We start from the raw sequence: 14,482 nt of genomic DNA on the forward strand, positions 1-14,482 counted from the left end.
CAAAAATAAACACTGAAGAAGGGGGGAACTGTTAGCTTAGCATGTTGCAGTGGTATAAAAAAGTTTGGGCACCCCTGATAATTTTAAGTTATTTAGCAATTGAAAATTACTAGGGGTGCCCAAACTTTTTCCTACCACTGTATTTATCAACATGCTCTTAAGTGCCTGAACTAATAAAACCCCAAAAGTGCAAAAAAAAAAGGGGGAGTGTGTTTGTGCTCGGTAAACAAGTGAAGAGAGAGAAAGAAACTTGAGTGGTGTCAGGGTTTGATTGACAGTGGTTGTGACCCCGCCCTCTCGCCTTGTGTACCTGTGTGTCCTGTGGCCAGAATTTGAGGATGGGTGTTGAGAACGTCAGACAGATCCACGAGCGCATCGTCCGACACGGCTGGTTGGCGACACACATGCGAGTCACAATGTTGTCATGGAGATGTCACACACACACACACACACACACACACACACACACACAGCAAGTCACGGTAAGGGTGAGAATGTTGTTGTAATGTCGACACAAATGAAATGGAAGAAAATGAATGTCAGAAACAAAACTCACGCAGTCTTTCCTGCTTTCTGATAACTGTCTTTTCTGAGGGGGCGGGACCTTTGAGATCAACCGCTACTGATTGGCTGGCTCTCGCCACCTCAGACACCATCCTCTGGTCCACCTGGCGAATGCGATCCAAAAGATCCCGACCGAAGAAGGCATCCTTGAAGGGGACAGCCAATCAAAAAGGGTGGCCATTGTGTGTGTGTGTGTGTGTGTGTGTGTGTGCATGTCTATGAATGTGTGTTACCTGAAGATAAGCCGGAAAAGCCTCCTCCAGCTTGGTCTTCTTCTTTCTGTATCTCTTCTTCACCTTGTCCATGGTTTGATCAGCTCCATCTGTGATGATGTTTTCTTTGTTAAAGCCTCATCTAGTTACCAAGTGTGTTGACATGAACAGTCCGCACCTTCGTCTCCTTGTGGCACGTCAGTCGAATCTCTTCTGCACACTTTGAATCCGCTCGTTCCAGCCTTCCCGCCTCGCTGCCGCACCATGAATCCTCCAATACCTACAACACGGATGATGAATATGAATATGAAGAGTGTCTGCAGATGTCATCCACCTTTGTTCCTCACCTGGTCTGTAGGGTTTCCTCTTCCTCTTTGTGCTGCCGTCTGCCATAAGGATCTCCTTACTGACATCATCATAGGGGGCGTGGTCTCTCTCAGGACTGGAGTCGGACTTGAGATCACACTCGAGGTGGACTGCAGAGAGACACGCTGGTTCAAACAAATGCGTGTGCCAGTGAGCGTCCGTGTAAATGAATGCAACCCCTCACCTCTGTGATGGTCTTGTTCCCCAGAGTGAGGCTCGGGGTCGGGTGGGGTCTGAAGTACGGACACGCTGTTCTGGTTGATGATCCTTAACTTTAGTTTGGGTTTGCATCTGACGGGGACACAGGAAGCAGCTGAGCAACACTCACTCACAAAACACACGAGTGATGTCATTTCGTACTCACCTGCGATACCTTCGTGCTGAGGTCAAAGGTTCAACCAGGGACTGAAGGTGAGAGAGGCCCGACTCGGTCAGACAAACTCCATCTTGAGTGTAAGTCTTTGTGTCTACACATATAAAAAACAACGCACATTAAAAAAAACGGCGTCCATATTTGTTACATATTCACAGGCAGTCATGTAGACAACAAACCTGCTTCCCGGCTCCTGGAGATGATCTGAGCCATGTAGGGGGAGTCCAAACTGTCTGACCTCCCTGCAACGGGAATATGATGCAGCCATTAGAAGACAGCCAATGAAGTGTGTGTCTCAACTTGTGTGTGTGTGTGTGCCAGTTTTACCAAATGCGATACGACTGTGTGTTCTGCACAGTGAACAATCAAAACCTTCATCGGCCGCCATTTCCACCTCATCTTCGGATGTCAGCCCCTCACACACGGCATGCACCCATCTACACGCAAGGACGCAGACAAAAATTAGGACATGTTAAAATAATAAAAAATAAGATATTGTAACCATAATAAATGATCAATGACTTATGGACTACTATTGTTGGTGTGATAACCGTCCAATTTTAGTGCACTCATGCTTAAATTCAGTCAGATAGTACACATAAAGAACAAAGTACAGTAATAAAAACACTAATACAAAAGTACTAAAAATATAACCTGTCACACTGTTGACACTGCAGAATGAGGTCATCCTGCGTATAAAGTCTCTGACAAAGGGGGCAGCAGGTCAGACTGGCACATGGCCCGCAGCGGCTGTAGTTACTCTGCCAATCACAGTGCAGCCCAGGGGAGGCGGAGCCACACTGAACACACCACACACACCTGGAAATATACAACACGCTATTAGGAATTACACTTATACACAATACAGGTGATTGACAGGAGCACCCACCACTTGCACTTCCAGGCTCCCTTAGGGACCATGTGGAGGGGCGGGTCCAAGCAGTATGTGTGGTAGCTGATGTCGCAGTCGTCACATAGCAACAAACGCCCGGGGTCGCTGGCCTCGCCGCATGCCTCGCATACGGTACATTCTAGACAGCGCCACCCTTTGGTTAGGATGACACGAGTAACCTGCAGAAACGGTTCATCGATATCTGTATGATTATTTTGACTGGGACGTCAATGTGATTTATACGGAATGACTGACAGCTACCTTGACGTTGACACAGTATGGGTGGTAACACTGCCCGCATTGAGAACACGCCAAGAGTCGTCCTTCGGCTCCTTGACCAAAACTGCCGCACACCACACACATGTCCTACACAACAACAAAAACAATGTGAGCTCACTTTTAACTGCACCTTTTTGTCCCCCCCCCGCCCCATTTAGACTTTATTCATCACCTGTCTGAGGGTGAACAGGTCAGAGGTGGAGAACATCACCACCGTGTTGTGCATGGAGTTCTCCTCCTCTTCCTTTAGCGGGATTGACTCCACTAAGCCGTACTGTCAACCACAACAGTCACTGGTTAGTTGATACCATGGTGACACGTGTGTTTATGTGAGTGTAGGCGCTTACTGCAGGTGACACAGACACAAACTCCTGTGTCTTAACTCTGCTCCTTCCTCTTCCTCCCCTTCCGCCTCCGACACCACCTCCTCTGGCTCTCCTCCTACCAGGAAAACCTGAACCACGACCCTGACAAGCGAAAAACATAAGTACCGGTTCAGATACACATCAGTAGTGCTTGATTTGCATCTGGTCACAGGCCACATGGGTGGGTTCTCATAAGTCATCGTTAGTTAAAAGCCACAGAAATCAATCATGGTTAGGGTGCGCTTCTTTACCACTCTCATGCTCCAGAGCGGGGAGTCCGGTGGACGGTACTTAGGGCTGTCCCTCCCACCCTCCCCAGTAGAGTCCTGGGAGGACGAGGGGGGGCTCACTGCCCTGACATTACTCCACCACGAACCCTGAAGTAGGGAGAAGGAGCAGGGGTGGAGGACACCAGAGAAAGAGAGAGAAAAGAGTGATGTAGACGGAGGAATAAAAGGAAGTGGAGCTGCATCAATGCAACGGCCATAAAAGGAAACATTATTAAAAATACAAACAAAACATACTCAACAAAAACATCAACGTCAACATCATGCAACCAATCACAGACCATTAGTACTGGCATACATAAACACTCAGTGTAGTTATATAATATGGTGAAAGGACATGCACATACAAAAAAAAACGCCAGAGGTTCCATACCTGCCTGGCCCTGGCCCTGCCAGGGGAGAACTTCCTTTTAGTGATGGCGGGCTTCCCCATCCCAATTTTAGGAGTGAGAGGTATCACAGTCGAGGGAGGAATCTATACATGAAGAAGGAGAAGTTTAGAAGGAGAAAATAAGAAGCAGTCAGTTGAAAACATCAGGTTTACCTTGGAGAGGGGTGGAGACTCCCTGTACGGAGGACTGAACCTGAGGGGAGGCGACGGTGGGGAAAGTGGAGGCGGAGTGATGGGGTCTCTAGCAGGGGAGGTCTCAGGTGACGCCTCGGTGGAGAAAGGAGACTGTCTGAGCCGGATGGAGAGGTCGTCTGATGGTGTGAAAGAGGAGCAGGGAGGAGGCCTGAGGCTTCGCCCTTTCCCCCGGGTGGGGACGGGAGGCGGCGTAAGGGAGGAGAGGTGCAGAAGTGAGGCCGGAGGAGACCCGGCTGTCATGAGCTTCATCACCTCCACGTCTAAAGATGGGTCCAGTTCTAACACAGGGCTCAGTGGCTCCTCCTCCACATAGGATTGGTCTTTGGAGTCAGCAGTCTCTTGGACCTCCCCATCGTTGCTCTCCTCCTTCTCCTCTTGTGTAGCAACATCATCCAGTGCAGTTATTACTGCTGACTCGGGTGTTTCTGGCTGCTCGTCGACCCTTTCTGAAGACTCTGGTCTGGTCTGGACTCTGGATTGGTCATTACCTTGCTCCCATGACACAGGACAGGAGTCCTCTTGACTCGATTCCCTTTGCTCCTCCAGAGAGGAGGGAGCTTTAGCTGTCACTGTAAAAGTGAGGGAGTCATCCGGGGAGCCATCTTGGTTTGGAGGTTGCGGTGACGGTACAGGGGAGCCAGTGAGTGAAACTGAGGAGGAAAGTAGTCGGGGAGCCAAGGGTGAGTTTGGGGAGGCTGCGGCGGGCGGACGAGGAGAGAGGTGGACTCCTTAGGAGACAGAAACAACAAGGTCACCAATCATATTCACTTTCATAGTGGAAGACATCTAAGCTCAAGAATTAGCTGATTCATACCAGACAACTTAGAACTGCTGAGGTCCTCTGGCTCCTTAGTCTCCTCCTGGACCTCCTCCTTATGATCCTCTTCCTGGTCCTGCACTGGGAGCTTGTTCTCCTGAAAACTCCTATTCTCCTCCTCTTCGTTTGTCATGGTAACAACTGTTGGAATTAAAACAATGTATTATTATGGCAGGTTATGGTTTCCAACTACAAAGTAGTCTCTCATACTTACTGGATGTGGACTCCTCAGACAGGATGACAGGAGTAGGACCAGTTGATTCAAAGTGGGTATCAAAACCTGCACCTGTGCTGGCCTCTGGTCTCTCAGGGCTGGTGAGACCTGGACTTGAAATATCTGTATGATCCAATTGAGGGGAGGGGCACTCGGGGGACAAGGATGAAAAAGTGGAACTACAGAGCGTTTCCTTAGTATATGCAGTGTGAGGCGGATCACTGTGTTCCTGAGTGGGAGCGGTAGCTGGCTTAGTATCTGCAGTGAGACCTGGACTGGTATCCATCTGAACTGAACTGCAAATAACCGAGTCCTGGCTTTGGGACTGAGAAACAGGACTTGAACTTGACATAGTAAGATTCAGCTGTGCTTCAGCGGAGCTTAAGTCTGAACTGGGAATGGGGCTGGAATCTGTGGGGCTGTGGGGAAATGTTTCACTCGGAAATGGAGTCGTGCACGCTACAGAGGAACTTGGGTCGCTCGAGGAGACACTTCCCTTGAAGTTGCTCAGATCTTTGCTAATAGAGCTGTTAGCGGGACAAACATGGATCGGTCTACAGTGTGTGGGACTAGTTGAAGTGGTACTTGGATTTGGTAGCTGAGGAGGCTCCGGGTTAGCATTAACCGAGTTCTCATGGTGAGGACTAGTCACAGGAGATACTAATGTTGGATCTTCATTTTCAGATATGGTGTCTCCATGAGTCGGCGTTATCGACGAGGGGCTAACTGGCTGAGACGAGGAGTCGATCACAGGGCTAGCTGGTAAAGGCTGGACAACGGCAAGGTCGGACACCTTTGGCATTGAGTCACAGGAAGCCTGAAGAAGCGAGCTAGCATGTGAGGGGCTAGCACCATCCATGCTAGCGTGGCTATGTGTCGGGCTAGCGTTCTGTTCAACAGGTTTGCTAGCGTAAGAAGACATGCAAGTGAGGCTACTGTGTTCCGTTTGGTGAACAAGAACAAGGCTTTCTGGTGCGGGCGATGGCGGAACTGTTACGGACGTGACAGCGGTCGGGCTACAAACAGATTCAAGTGTTTGACCATCCGGATTCGGACTCCAGCGTTGAAGCTCGGTGCTGAAACATTCCGTTGATGTAGCGGACTGACGAGCAAGCACCTTGATCTGCGAAGACCTACTCGCTAGCAAAGAGGGGGTCTGCACTGGGCTGGGAGGCTGTGATAGACTACATCGTGTTGAGCTAACGGGGGTTCTTGATGGGCTACAGGGAGCTGAACTGGGTCTCCATGCGGTTTTTCCTCTGCCTATGAAGGTGGTTTTCAAAGAAACGGGTGAAAGATCCTGGTCCAGTGTTAAACTGATCTGTGCAGCCCCAAAAGGCAAATGAGAGGGAAGGCTTGGTACCAGGCTCTCCTGATCCAGTGTTGCTTCAACATCTTGAGATGTTTTTGTAGGACAATGCGGCACAGGACTATATGTTCCTTGATGAGTTTGGAGCGGCGTCTCTTCGATGGTGATGTCAGCAGGACTGCATGATCTACTATTGTTTGGGGAGATGATCTGCAGCTTTGATTCATCAGGATCCAATCTGGTAGGACTGAGTTCGGACGTTGGACTACCACGAAGTGGACTCTTTTGAGAATCGTTTCTAAATAGCTGTTCTCTACTTGACTCCATGGAAGGGCTGGATGGAGTGCGAGTTAATTCACATGGACTAAGCGGAGTCTGTGTGGAAGTCACATGGTCCAAAGAACCAGAAGACATCTGAGAAGGTGTTGAAGGCCGAGGAGACATGGCATTGTTTTCCTTACATTCCAAAAGATCATTATTGCACGGCAAGTTTTCGTTTATTTGTACTGGACTAAACTGCGATGCAGCAGGACTCTCCTGAAGCTCAGCAGTCTCCAATGGAACTAGGTCCGATTCCAGTGGACCTTTTTGGAGCGTTTCTCCACAAGGATGAGACACATCAGTGTTTTGTTGGGGTTCTGTGGGACTGTTTTTAATCTCTGTGGGGTCCGCGTCTGATGATGTAAAATTCTGTGTTAGTTCTGTGGATTTCATGGGAGACGGCACAGGACTTTGCTGGGGCTCTGAGATGGTAGGAGATGATACTGGACTTGGCTGAAGATCTGCAACGTTAAAAAGTGATGATACTGGACTTTTCTGGAGCTCTGTGATGTTACAAGGAGATGAAAGAGGACTTTTGTGAAGCTCTGCGACACCAGGAGATCGCTGAAGATCTTGGACAGTGGAAGGAGATGGTACTGGACTTTCCTGGACCTCTGTGGGATTTGATGTGGATGGTACTGGACTTTGCTGGACCTCTGTGGGATTTGATGTGGATGGTACTGGACTTTCCTGGACCTCTGTGGGATTTGGTGTGGATGGTACTGGACTCTCCTGGACCTCTGTGGGGTTTAATGACGATGGTGGTGGACTCTCCTGGACCTCTGTTGGATTCAATGAAGATAGTGGTGGACTCTCCTGGACCTCTGTGGGGTTCAAAGATGGTGGTGGACTCTCCTGGACCTCTGTGGGGTTCAATGAAGATGGTGGTGGAATCTCCTGGACTTCTGTGGGGTTCAATGAAGATGGTACTGGACTCTCCTGGATTTCTGTGGGGTTTAATGAAGATAGTGGTGGACTCTCCTGGACCTCTGTGGGGTTTAATGATGGTGGTGGACTCTCCTGGACCTCTGTGGGGTTCAATGAAGGTGGTGGTGGAATCTCCTGGACTTCTGTGGGTTTCAATGAAGATAGTACTGGACTCTCCTGGATTTCTGTGGGGTTTAATGAAGATGGTGGTGGACTCTCCTGGACCACTGTGGGGTTTAATGAAGATGGTGGTGGACTCTCCTGGGCCTCTGTGGGGTTTAATGATGGTGGTGGACTCTCCAGGACCTCTGTGGGGTTCAATGAAGATGGTGGTGGACTCTCCTGGACCTCTGTGGGGTTCAATGAAGATGGTGGTGGACTCTCCTGGACCTCTGTGGGGTTCAATGAAGATGGTGGTGGACTCTCCTGGAACTCTGTGGGATTTAATGATGGTAATGGACTCTCCTGGACCTCTGTGGGGTTCAATGAAGATGGTGGTGGACTCTCCTGGACCTCCGTGGGGTTTGGTGAAGATGGTGGTGGACATTCCTGGACTTCTGTGGGGTTCAAGGAAGATGGTACTGCACTTTCCTGGACTGCTGTGATAGTCGGAGATGGAAGTGGACTTTTCTGGAGCTCTGTGTCATTAGGAGATGGTACTGGACTCCTTTGCAGCTCTGTGAGGTCTGGTGAACTTTCCTCAACCACTGTGGGGTTCGATGAACACAGCAAGGGACTATGCTGGAGCTCTGCGACCTTCGGAGTTGGTGGTGGGCTTTGCTGGACCTCTGCGTCAATAGAAGATGATGCTGGACTTTGTTCTGTGGTGTTAAAATGAGATGGCTGTGGACTTTGGTGGAGCTCTGTGATGTTGGAAGGACTTTCTTGCAAATCTGGAACTGTAAGCGATGGGACTGCATTTTGGTGGACCTCAATGACATCAAAAGGAGATGATGCTGGACTTTGCCTTTGTCTTTGCGCTGATACTGGATTCCCCTGGAGTTCTGCACCCTTAGGAGATGGTAGTGGACTTTGATGGAGCTCTGTAACATCTGAAGGAGATGGGATTGGACTTTCCTGGTGTTCTGTGACAGTGGAAGGAGATAGTACTGGACTTTTCTGGATCTCTGTGACTGTAGAAGGAGATGGTGGACTTGGCTGGAGCTCTGTGTGGTTCGTTGAACATGGTGCAGGACTTTCCTGAAGCTCCGTCAGATTAACAGACGAGAGTACAGGTTGAACGTTTGTGGGCTCAGATGAAGATAGCCCTGGACTTTCATGGAGTTCTGTTGGGTTAAAGGGAGATTTTGCACGACTTGTCTGGAGTTCCGTGCAGGAACTTTTGCATTTGAGATCTGTGTGGGTCTCAGAAGGTGACTCTGGACTATGCGGGAACTCTGTGACGTTTGTAGGAGATGGCAGTGGACTTTGTCTCAGGACTGTGGACATAGAGGAAGATTGTTCTGGACTTTGCTGGAGGTCTGTTGGGCCAGATGGCGACAGTTGTGGACTTTGTTTTTGCTCTGTGGGGTCAGGAGGAGATGGTTCTAGATTTAGTTCTTCCTCTGTAGGAATAGGAGATGGTACTGGACTTAGCCTTTGCTCTGTGGGTTTAGGAGATTGTACTGGATTTAGTTGTTCCTCTGTAGGAACAGGAGATGGTCCTGGACTTAGCCTTTGCTCTGTGGGTTTCGGAGGAGATGGAACTGGATTTAGTTCTTCCTCTGTAGGAACAGGAGATGGTACTGGACTTAGCCTTTGCTCTGTGGGTTTAGGAGAAGATGGTACTGGATCTAGTTCTTCCTCTGGTGGAATAGGTGACGGTATTGGACTTAGCCTTTGCTCTGTGGGTTTAGGAGATGGTACTGGATTTAGTTCTTCCTCTGTAGGAATAGGTGATGGTACTGGACTTAGCCTTTGCTCTGTGGGTTTAGGAGGAGATGGTACTGGATTTAGTTCTTCCTCTGGAGGAATAGGTGATGGTACTGGACTTAGCCTTTGCTCTGTGGGTTTAGGAGATGGTACTGGATTTAGTTCTTCCTCTGGAGGAATTGGTGACGGTACTGGACTTAGCCTCTGCTCTGTGGGTTTAGGAGGAGATGGTACTGGACTTAGACTTTGCTCTGCGGGATTAGGAGAAGATAGGACAGGACTTTTCTGGAGCTCGGTGGCAGGAGGAGAAGGTACTGGATCCAGCCTTTCCTCTGTGGGGTTAGGAGGACTGGACTGGAGTGGACTATGTTGCGGCTCTGTAGGGTTAGAAAGTGATGGTGCTACACTCAGTCTTTGCTGTATAGAATTTGGAGATGGTACTGGACTCAGTCTTTGCTCTGCAGGGTTAGGAGATGGCACCGGACTGTGTTGTGGTTCCGCCGGGTCAGAGGGAGGATTTTGTTTTAGCGTTGCGGGGCTGGAAGGTGATGGCGTGGGAGATTGGTGGGGCGCCGTGGCGTCAGGTTGAGATGGGGTAAGACATTCGTGTGATGGCTCTGTGTTCTCGGTTGGAGCGAGGTCCAAACCGACGATCTGGACTGGGCTTTGAGCAGTAGTACCAATGGGCAGAACTTCAGCAGGACTTTGAAGTGACGGCAGAGTCACGCAGACGTCTGGCGACTCTGTGGAACTGAGCTGGAGGTCTAAGGTGGGACTGTGTGGGATCGGCGTGTGCGGTGTTAGCTCATCCCCCACGGGCCGACATGTGGAGCAAGTGTAGCCTTCTGAGGACTTTGTTCTGTCCTCGCCTGCCTGGACAATACACTCCGTGTGGACACACCTAAAAAAACACAACACAAAAAGTTACACCGAGAATACAGCAACACATACTGTTGTCTGATTGATTATGTACCTATAGCAGCAGACACAGGTGACGTAATCCTGTGGCGAGTACAAGTCGGGGGTGTTGCCACAGAGGGCACAAGGCAAGGCTGGGTCACATGACTCGCAAAGGAAAGGGTGATTGGCCCACTGACCTGACGACCTTACACCACAGCGGAGACACACCCTGCAGTTCTGGACGATGACAACAATCGGTGTTAGGACAAACATTAGAGTGGTTAATCAGGAGTGTGTGAGTGTACCTGGCAGGTCCAGCCACTGGTAGGTGTGTGATCCAGTGGAGGTGTCAGACAGTGTGAATGGTGAGCTTTATCACAGCGACTACAGACCAGCAACACAGACGTGTCGCCTCGCAGCCTGGAAAAAAAATGGTATCATGAGTCAGCAATAAAAAAATAATACACAAATACTATGTGTGTCTATGTGTGTGTGTTACCTGCAGCACTGACACACACGACATGTAGAACACTGCCAGCCCACCCGGATCAGAGCAGAGGGAGTGAGAGGCGGGGCCAAGCACCCACCATGGAATTGGTTGCCACAGCAACAGCACATCAACAGACTGCTGACATCATCACCGTGTGAACACAACACGCACGATGAAGACGCTTCAAAGAAAAACACGAACACGCGTGTATTGAGTAACTCATAGCAAGACACGCCGTGCACATTTTTTTTTTTGTGTGTATGTACCCGTGTGTGCGTGTCGCGTGCACAGTGTGTGTCTCTGCTTCCAGTCCTGATGAGCTCCGGCAGCGGCGGCACATGGGAAGTGGTAGCTCCGCCCACAGCCTGTCTCCTGGCAATGAAGCGATGCTCCGAGCCGGTGACAGAACACGCACACCTGAAGGGGGCGTGGAGGAAGAGGCGGGGCTTAACAAAGCTGTGCGTTGCTACATTCCAGGTTTTGATCTCTTTTACAACGGACCTGCGTGCTTCCTGAGTCGATGGCCTTGTCCACGTAGAGCAGCGATTGGCCCTCGCCACGACACACGCCCTCCGACCAGGCGGCACACTGCAGGTGAGCACAGCACTGACCTGTATGCACACATGCGAATATATCAGTTACCTGCCCTCCGGAAGGACGACACAGTAAACAGGAAGTAAGAAAGAGGGGAATGAAACCTGTGGGGTCAAACAGTGTTTGGACGTCGACGTCTTGCGGAAGTCCAATGGGTCCATGCTGCTGCACATACTGTAAGGAAGACTCGTCCTCTGGAATCGACATTAGTGAGAAATGAGACCGGACGCCTGTGACGCGTTTATGGTTATCAAATCGAAAGTACTCACCACACTGTGCTGGACTGCTGCTCCTATAAACAAAAACACACATTAGCAACATGGCTACATGACTGTTTGTATCCGTGCGTGTAAACTAACTACTTCTACTACTGAACCGCTGCACACAAAAGAATTTGCCAAAAAATGTGCCTCTACTGTGTTGCCCGTGCTATTATTTTTCTGAGAAATATACCAATCTTTACTCACTAAATGTACTGCAAAAAAGGCCAGTAAGGATAATTCATAATGCCGCCTACAGAGAACATACTAACTTCTTATTTCTAAAAATCCCAAATACTTAAACTTGACAGTCAATGAGGTTGTCAATTGGCTGTTAGACGACATTTTCCCTTTAAAAGTATGTTTCTGGTGGCATGCTGAGTCAAAACAAAGAAGATTCCTGATGACATTTCACTCGCTAAATGTACTGTAAAAAAGGCCAGTAAGGATAATTCATAATGCCGCCTACAGAGAACATACTAACTCCTTATTTCTAAAAATCACAAATACTTCAACTTGCTGATATAGTTCATCTTCAAAGAGCTAAAATAATGCATAAGGATAAAAATAACCAATTAGCTAAAAATGTCATCCAATACTTCTCTACAAGAGAGGAGAAATATGATCTCAGGGAAGAAGTACATTTGAAACACTTATATGCTAGGACTACGTTAAAAAGCTATAGCATTTCAGTATGTTCAGTATATATTGACAGTTACTATGGTAACCATTATGTTATTGTATGGTCATATCACCTCATACTTCGGTATGTGATATAAAAAAAACACCAAAAAAAACGTAAACTATATTAGGAAAGCAGGAAGTGAACAAATGTAACAGTTACTGATTGTAAAAGTACCAGATGGAGGGGTAGGATTTAATAAGCTTTGCTTCTTCCTACTCCTTTTGGACATGTGGAACTGTGAACTGATTATGTGATGCATTCAATTGTAATCTGATGCATGTTCAAATGAAATTAAACCATAACCATAACATTGTGGCGTTATAAAACCCCATCAGTTGGAATGGCACACTGCTCTACAAAACACACTAACTTTATTAGGATGCTGTGTCAATTGACGACAAAATTTTTGTCCGCTCCTTTAAGAGACTTAAAAGCACATGTGTATAAAATGTGAGCAATACTGGTTATAAAACATGGCCGCCATCAACAAAAACGTCTTTGAATGGGGCCCAGACACTCACGTGGGCACAGCTTCATTGCTACGGTAGCAGTGGTCATGACAATCGCTGTCACGGTCCGAGGACGCTCGGCGGTTGAGGATGTGGCGCGGGATGTAGCCGGGCGTGGGTCCGAACACCACCAGCGGGCCTTGGCCCAGAGGAGGCTGGTCGCCGTGGTAACAGAAGGCACACTGCTTCAGACTGAGACATGGAGACAAGAGTATTAAGGAACCACTACTGTCGCTACGGTAATAGATATTTGTGTAAACACTGACCGTTTTTTGGTGTGTCCCAAACTTGGGGTGGGGGAGGCCCCAGAGTCGTCCGACATGGATCGCTGGAAGAGCGGGGAGAGCGAATCCTCATCCTCGAGACGGAGGCAGGGCGAGGCCGCAGGGCTGGAGACCAAACTCAGGGTGGGACTTCGCCCTGTTGAGTTAGCCCCGCCCGCCTCAGGCTCCATAGGAACAGGACCGCGATCCCCCTCCATGGGAGTAGGGCCGGGCCGCTCCTCTTCTACTGGATCGGGACCTGGTTTTGGACTGTGAATAGAGATATCCAGAGGCGGGGGTGGAGTAGCTGGATTAAGTTGAGGTTTTTCCTCCTCCACGGTAGATACTGAGGGCACTTCCAAGGGGACAGGGGGGTTCTGGTCCTCCTCGTCACTCGGAGCTGGCTCTGGAGCTGCAGGGGGGTCCGGGTGAATGGGGGCAGGCTCAGAGTCCTGGTTTGTGTTGGTTCTTCTCCTGGAGGTGGAGCGACGGCGTCCAGACGTCACCTCCTTGTCTTCTGTGGAGCAGAAACGTTTGGCGAAGGTTCCGTGTGGATGTGTGGGCATCTGATGACATCATCGTTCTCACCTGTCTTCTTGTCTGGAGGAGACCTCTTCTCCGTCGCATCCATGCTTTCTTCATCCTCCACTTGGGCTTGGCCTCGGCTCCTCCCCCTGGACAAAATGTCTGGGTCAGTTTGTGCGATTGCGAAATATTACATATTCTGTCATCACTTACTTCTTCCTTGATTTGGGAGGCGGAGGAGGGGGTGGCGGCGGAGCAGGGGGAGGGGCTGGAGGTGCGGCGCGCCCAACTACCCCATCTTTTCGAGGTCGTCCGCGAGGTCGCCTCTCGCTAGCCGCAGCGGCGGCGGCGGCGGCTGCTGCTGCTGCTGCTTTGGCCAACTGAGCGCTGCGTCCAGCCCGAGTGACAGGAGGGGGCGGCCCTCTGTCCCGAGGCTCCTGGGCCTCTGAGGGCATTCTGGGTAATCACAATTTTTTTTTTATAAAAGCCATATCTATGAAGTTCTTAACTGTTGTGTTCCCTGCTTGATGACATCACTTCCTGGTTATGTTCACCCATGCAAACACAAGCCCACTTATATTGAAATTATGCTAATTCTCCTATATTTTAATATTACTTTAAATACATTTTAGTGTAATTTTGCCTTTTTTGCTTAATTTAACAATCACTCTTTCCCCTTATTACTTCATTCTGAAGCTTTTAATGGTTTAAATACTCTTGACATTGCCTCACTTTGTATATTAACCCATGTTGATACCGGTTTGTGTTTGTTTGTTAGCAAACGTCTGTCATTATTGTTAATAACATTATGACGAAAGATGTGACTTTTTGTGAAAAAACTGCGAAACTATTTAGTAAAATATGAAAGAATA

At 49.1% G+C, this 14,482-nt stretch overlaps 1 protein-coding gene across 12 annotated transcripts in view; it reads right to left on the reverse strand.

Annotated features, from left to right (window-relative positions):
* Nucleotides 1–14,482, reverse strand: part of LOC131108570 (histone-lysine N-methyltransferase 2C-like) — a 35,035-nt gene that overhangs the window by 19,728 nt on the left and 825 nt on the right. For 9 of the 12 annotated variants that reach the window (XM_058059613.1, XM_058059608.1, XM_058059619.1 and 6 more), the window contains exons 2-31: nt 13,824–14,066; nt 13,674–13,759; nt 13,089–13,602; nt 12,835–13,014; nt 11,638–11,660; nt 11,473–11,562; nt 11,276–11,385; nt 11,041–11,191; nt 10,784–10,955; nt 10,590–10,704; nt 10,358–10,521; nt 4,956–10,285; nt 4,739–4,882; nt 3,883–4,652; nt 3,712–3,813; nt 3,303–3,428; nt 3,034–3,153; nt 2,859–2,960; nt 2,669–2,773; nt 2,405–2,586; nt 2,170–2,334; nt 1,843–1,952; nt 1,695–1,757; nt 1,507–1,609; nt 1,327–1,433; nt 1,124–1,252; nt 955–1,056; nt 798–886; nt 557–710; nt 311–388 (exon numbers count right to left, since the gene is read on the reverse strand). In XM_058059613.1, coding sequence (XP_057915596.1) covers nt 311–388; nt 557–710; nt 798–886; nt 955–1,056; nt 1,124–1,252; nt 1,327–1,433; nt 1,507–1,609; nt 1,695–1,757; nt 1,843–1,952; nt 2,170–2,334; nt 2,405–2,586; nt 2,669–2,773; nt 2,859–2,960; nt 3,034–3,153; nt 3,303–3,428; nt 3,712–3,813; nt 3,883–4,652; nt 4,739–4,882; nt 4,956–10,285; nt 10,358–10,521; nt 10,590–10,704; nt 10,784–10,955; nt 11,041–11,191; nt 11,276–11,385; nt 11,473–11,562; nt 11,638–11,660; nt 12,835–13,014; nt 13,089–13,602; nt 13,674–13,759; nt 13,824–14,065 — 9,928 coding nt within the window. In that variant the 5' untranslated portion in view covers nt 14,066. The remainder of the gene's footprint in view (nt 1–310; nt 389–556; nt 711–797; nt 887–954; nt 1,057–1,123; nt 1,253–1,326; nt 1,434–1,506; nt 1,610–1,694; nt 1,758–1,842; nt 1,953–2,169; nt 2,335–2,404; nt 2,587–2,668; nt 2,774–2,858; nt 2,961–3,033; nt 3,154–3,302; nt 3,429–3,711; nt 3,814–3,882; nt 4,653–4,738; nt 4,883–4,955; nt 10,286–10,357; nt 10,522–10,589; nt 10,705–10,783; nt 10,956–11,040; nt 11,192–11,275; nt 11,386–11,472; nt 11,563–11,637; nt 11,661–12,834; nt 13,015–13,088; nt 13,603–13,673; nt 13,760–13,823; nt 14,067–14,482) is intronic. The other 3 variants (XM_058059618.1, XM_058059615.1, XM_058059609.1) reach the window with 2 other exon arrangements.

This window comes from Doryrhamphus excisus, chromosome 21 (genome assembly GCF_030265055.1).
Source record: "Doryrhamphus excisus isolate RoL2022-K1 chromosome 21, RoL_Dexc_1.0, whole genome shotgun sequence".
Lineage (NCBI taxonomy): Eukaryota > Metazoa > Chordata > Actinopteri > Syngnathiformes > Syngnathidae > Doryrhamphus > Doryrhamphus excisus.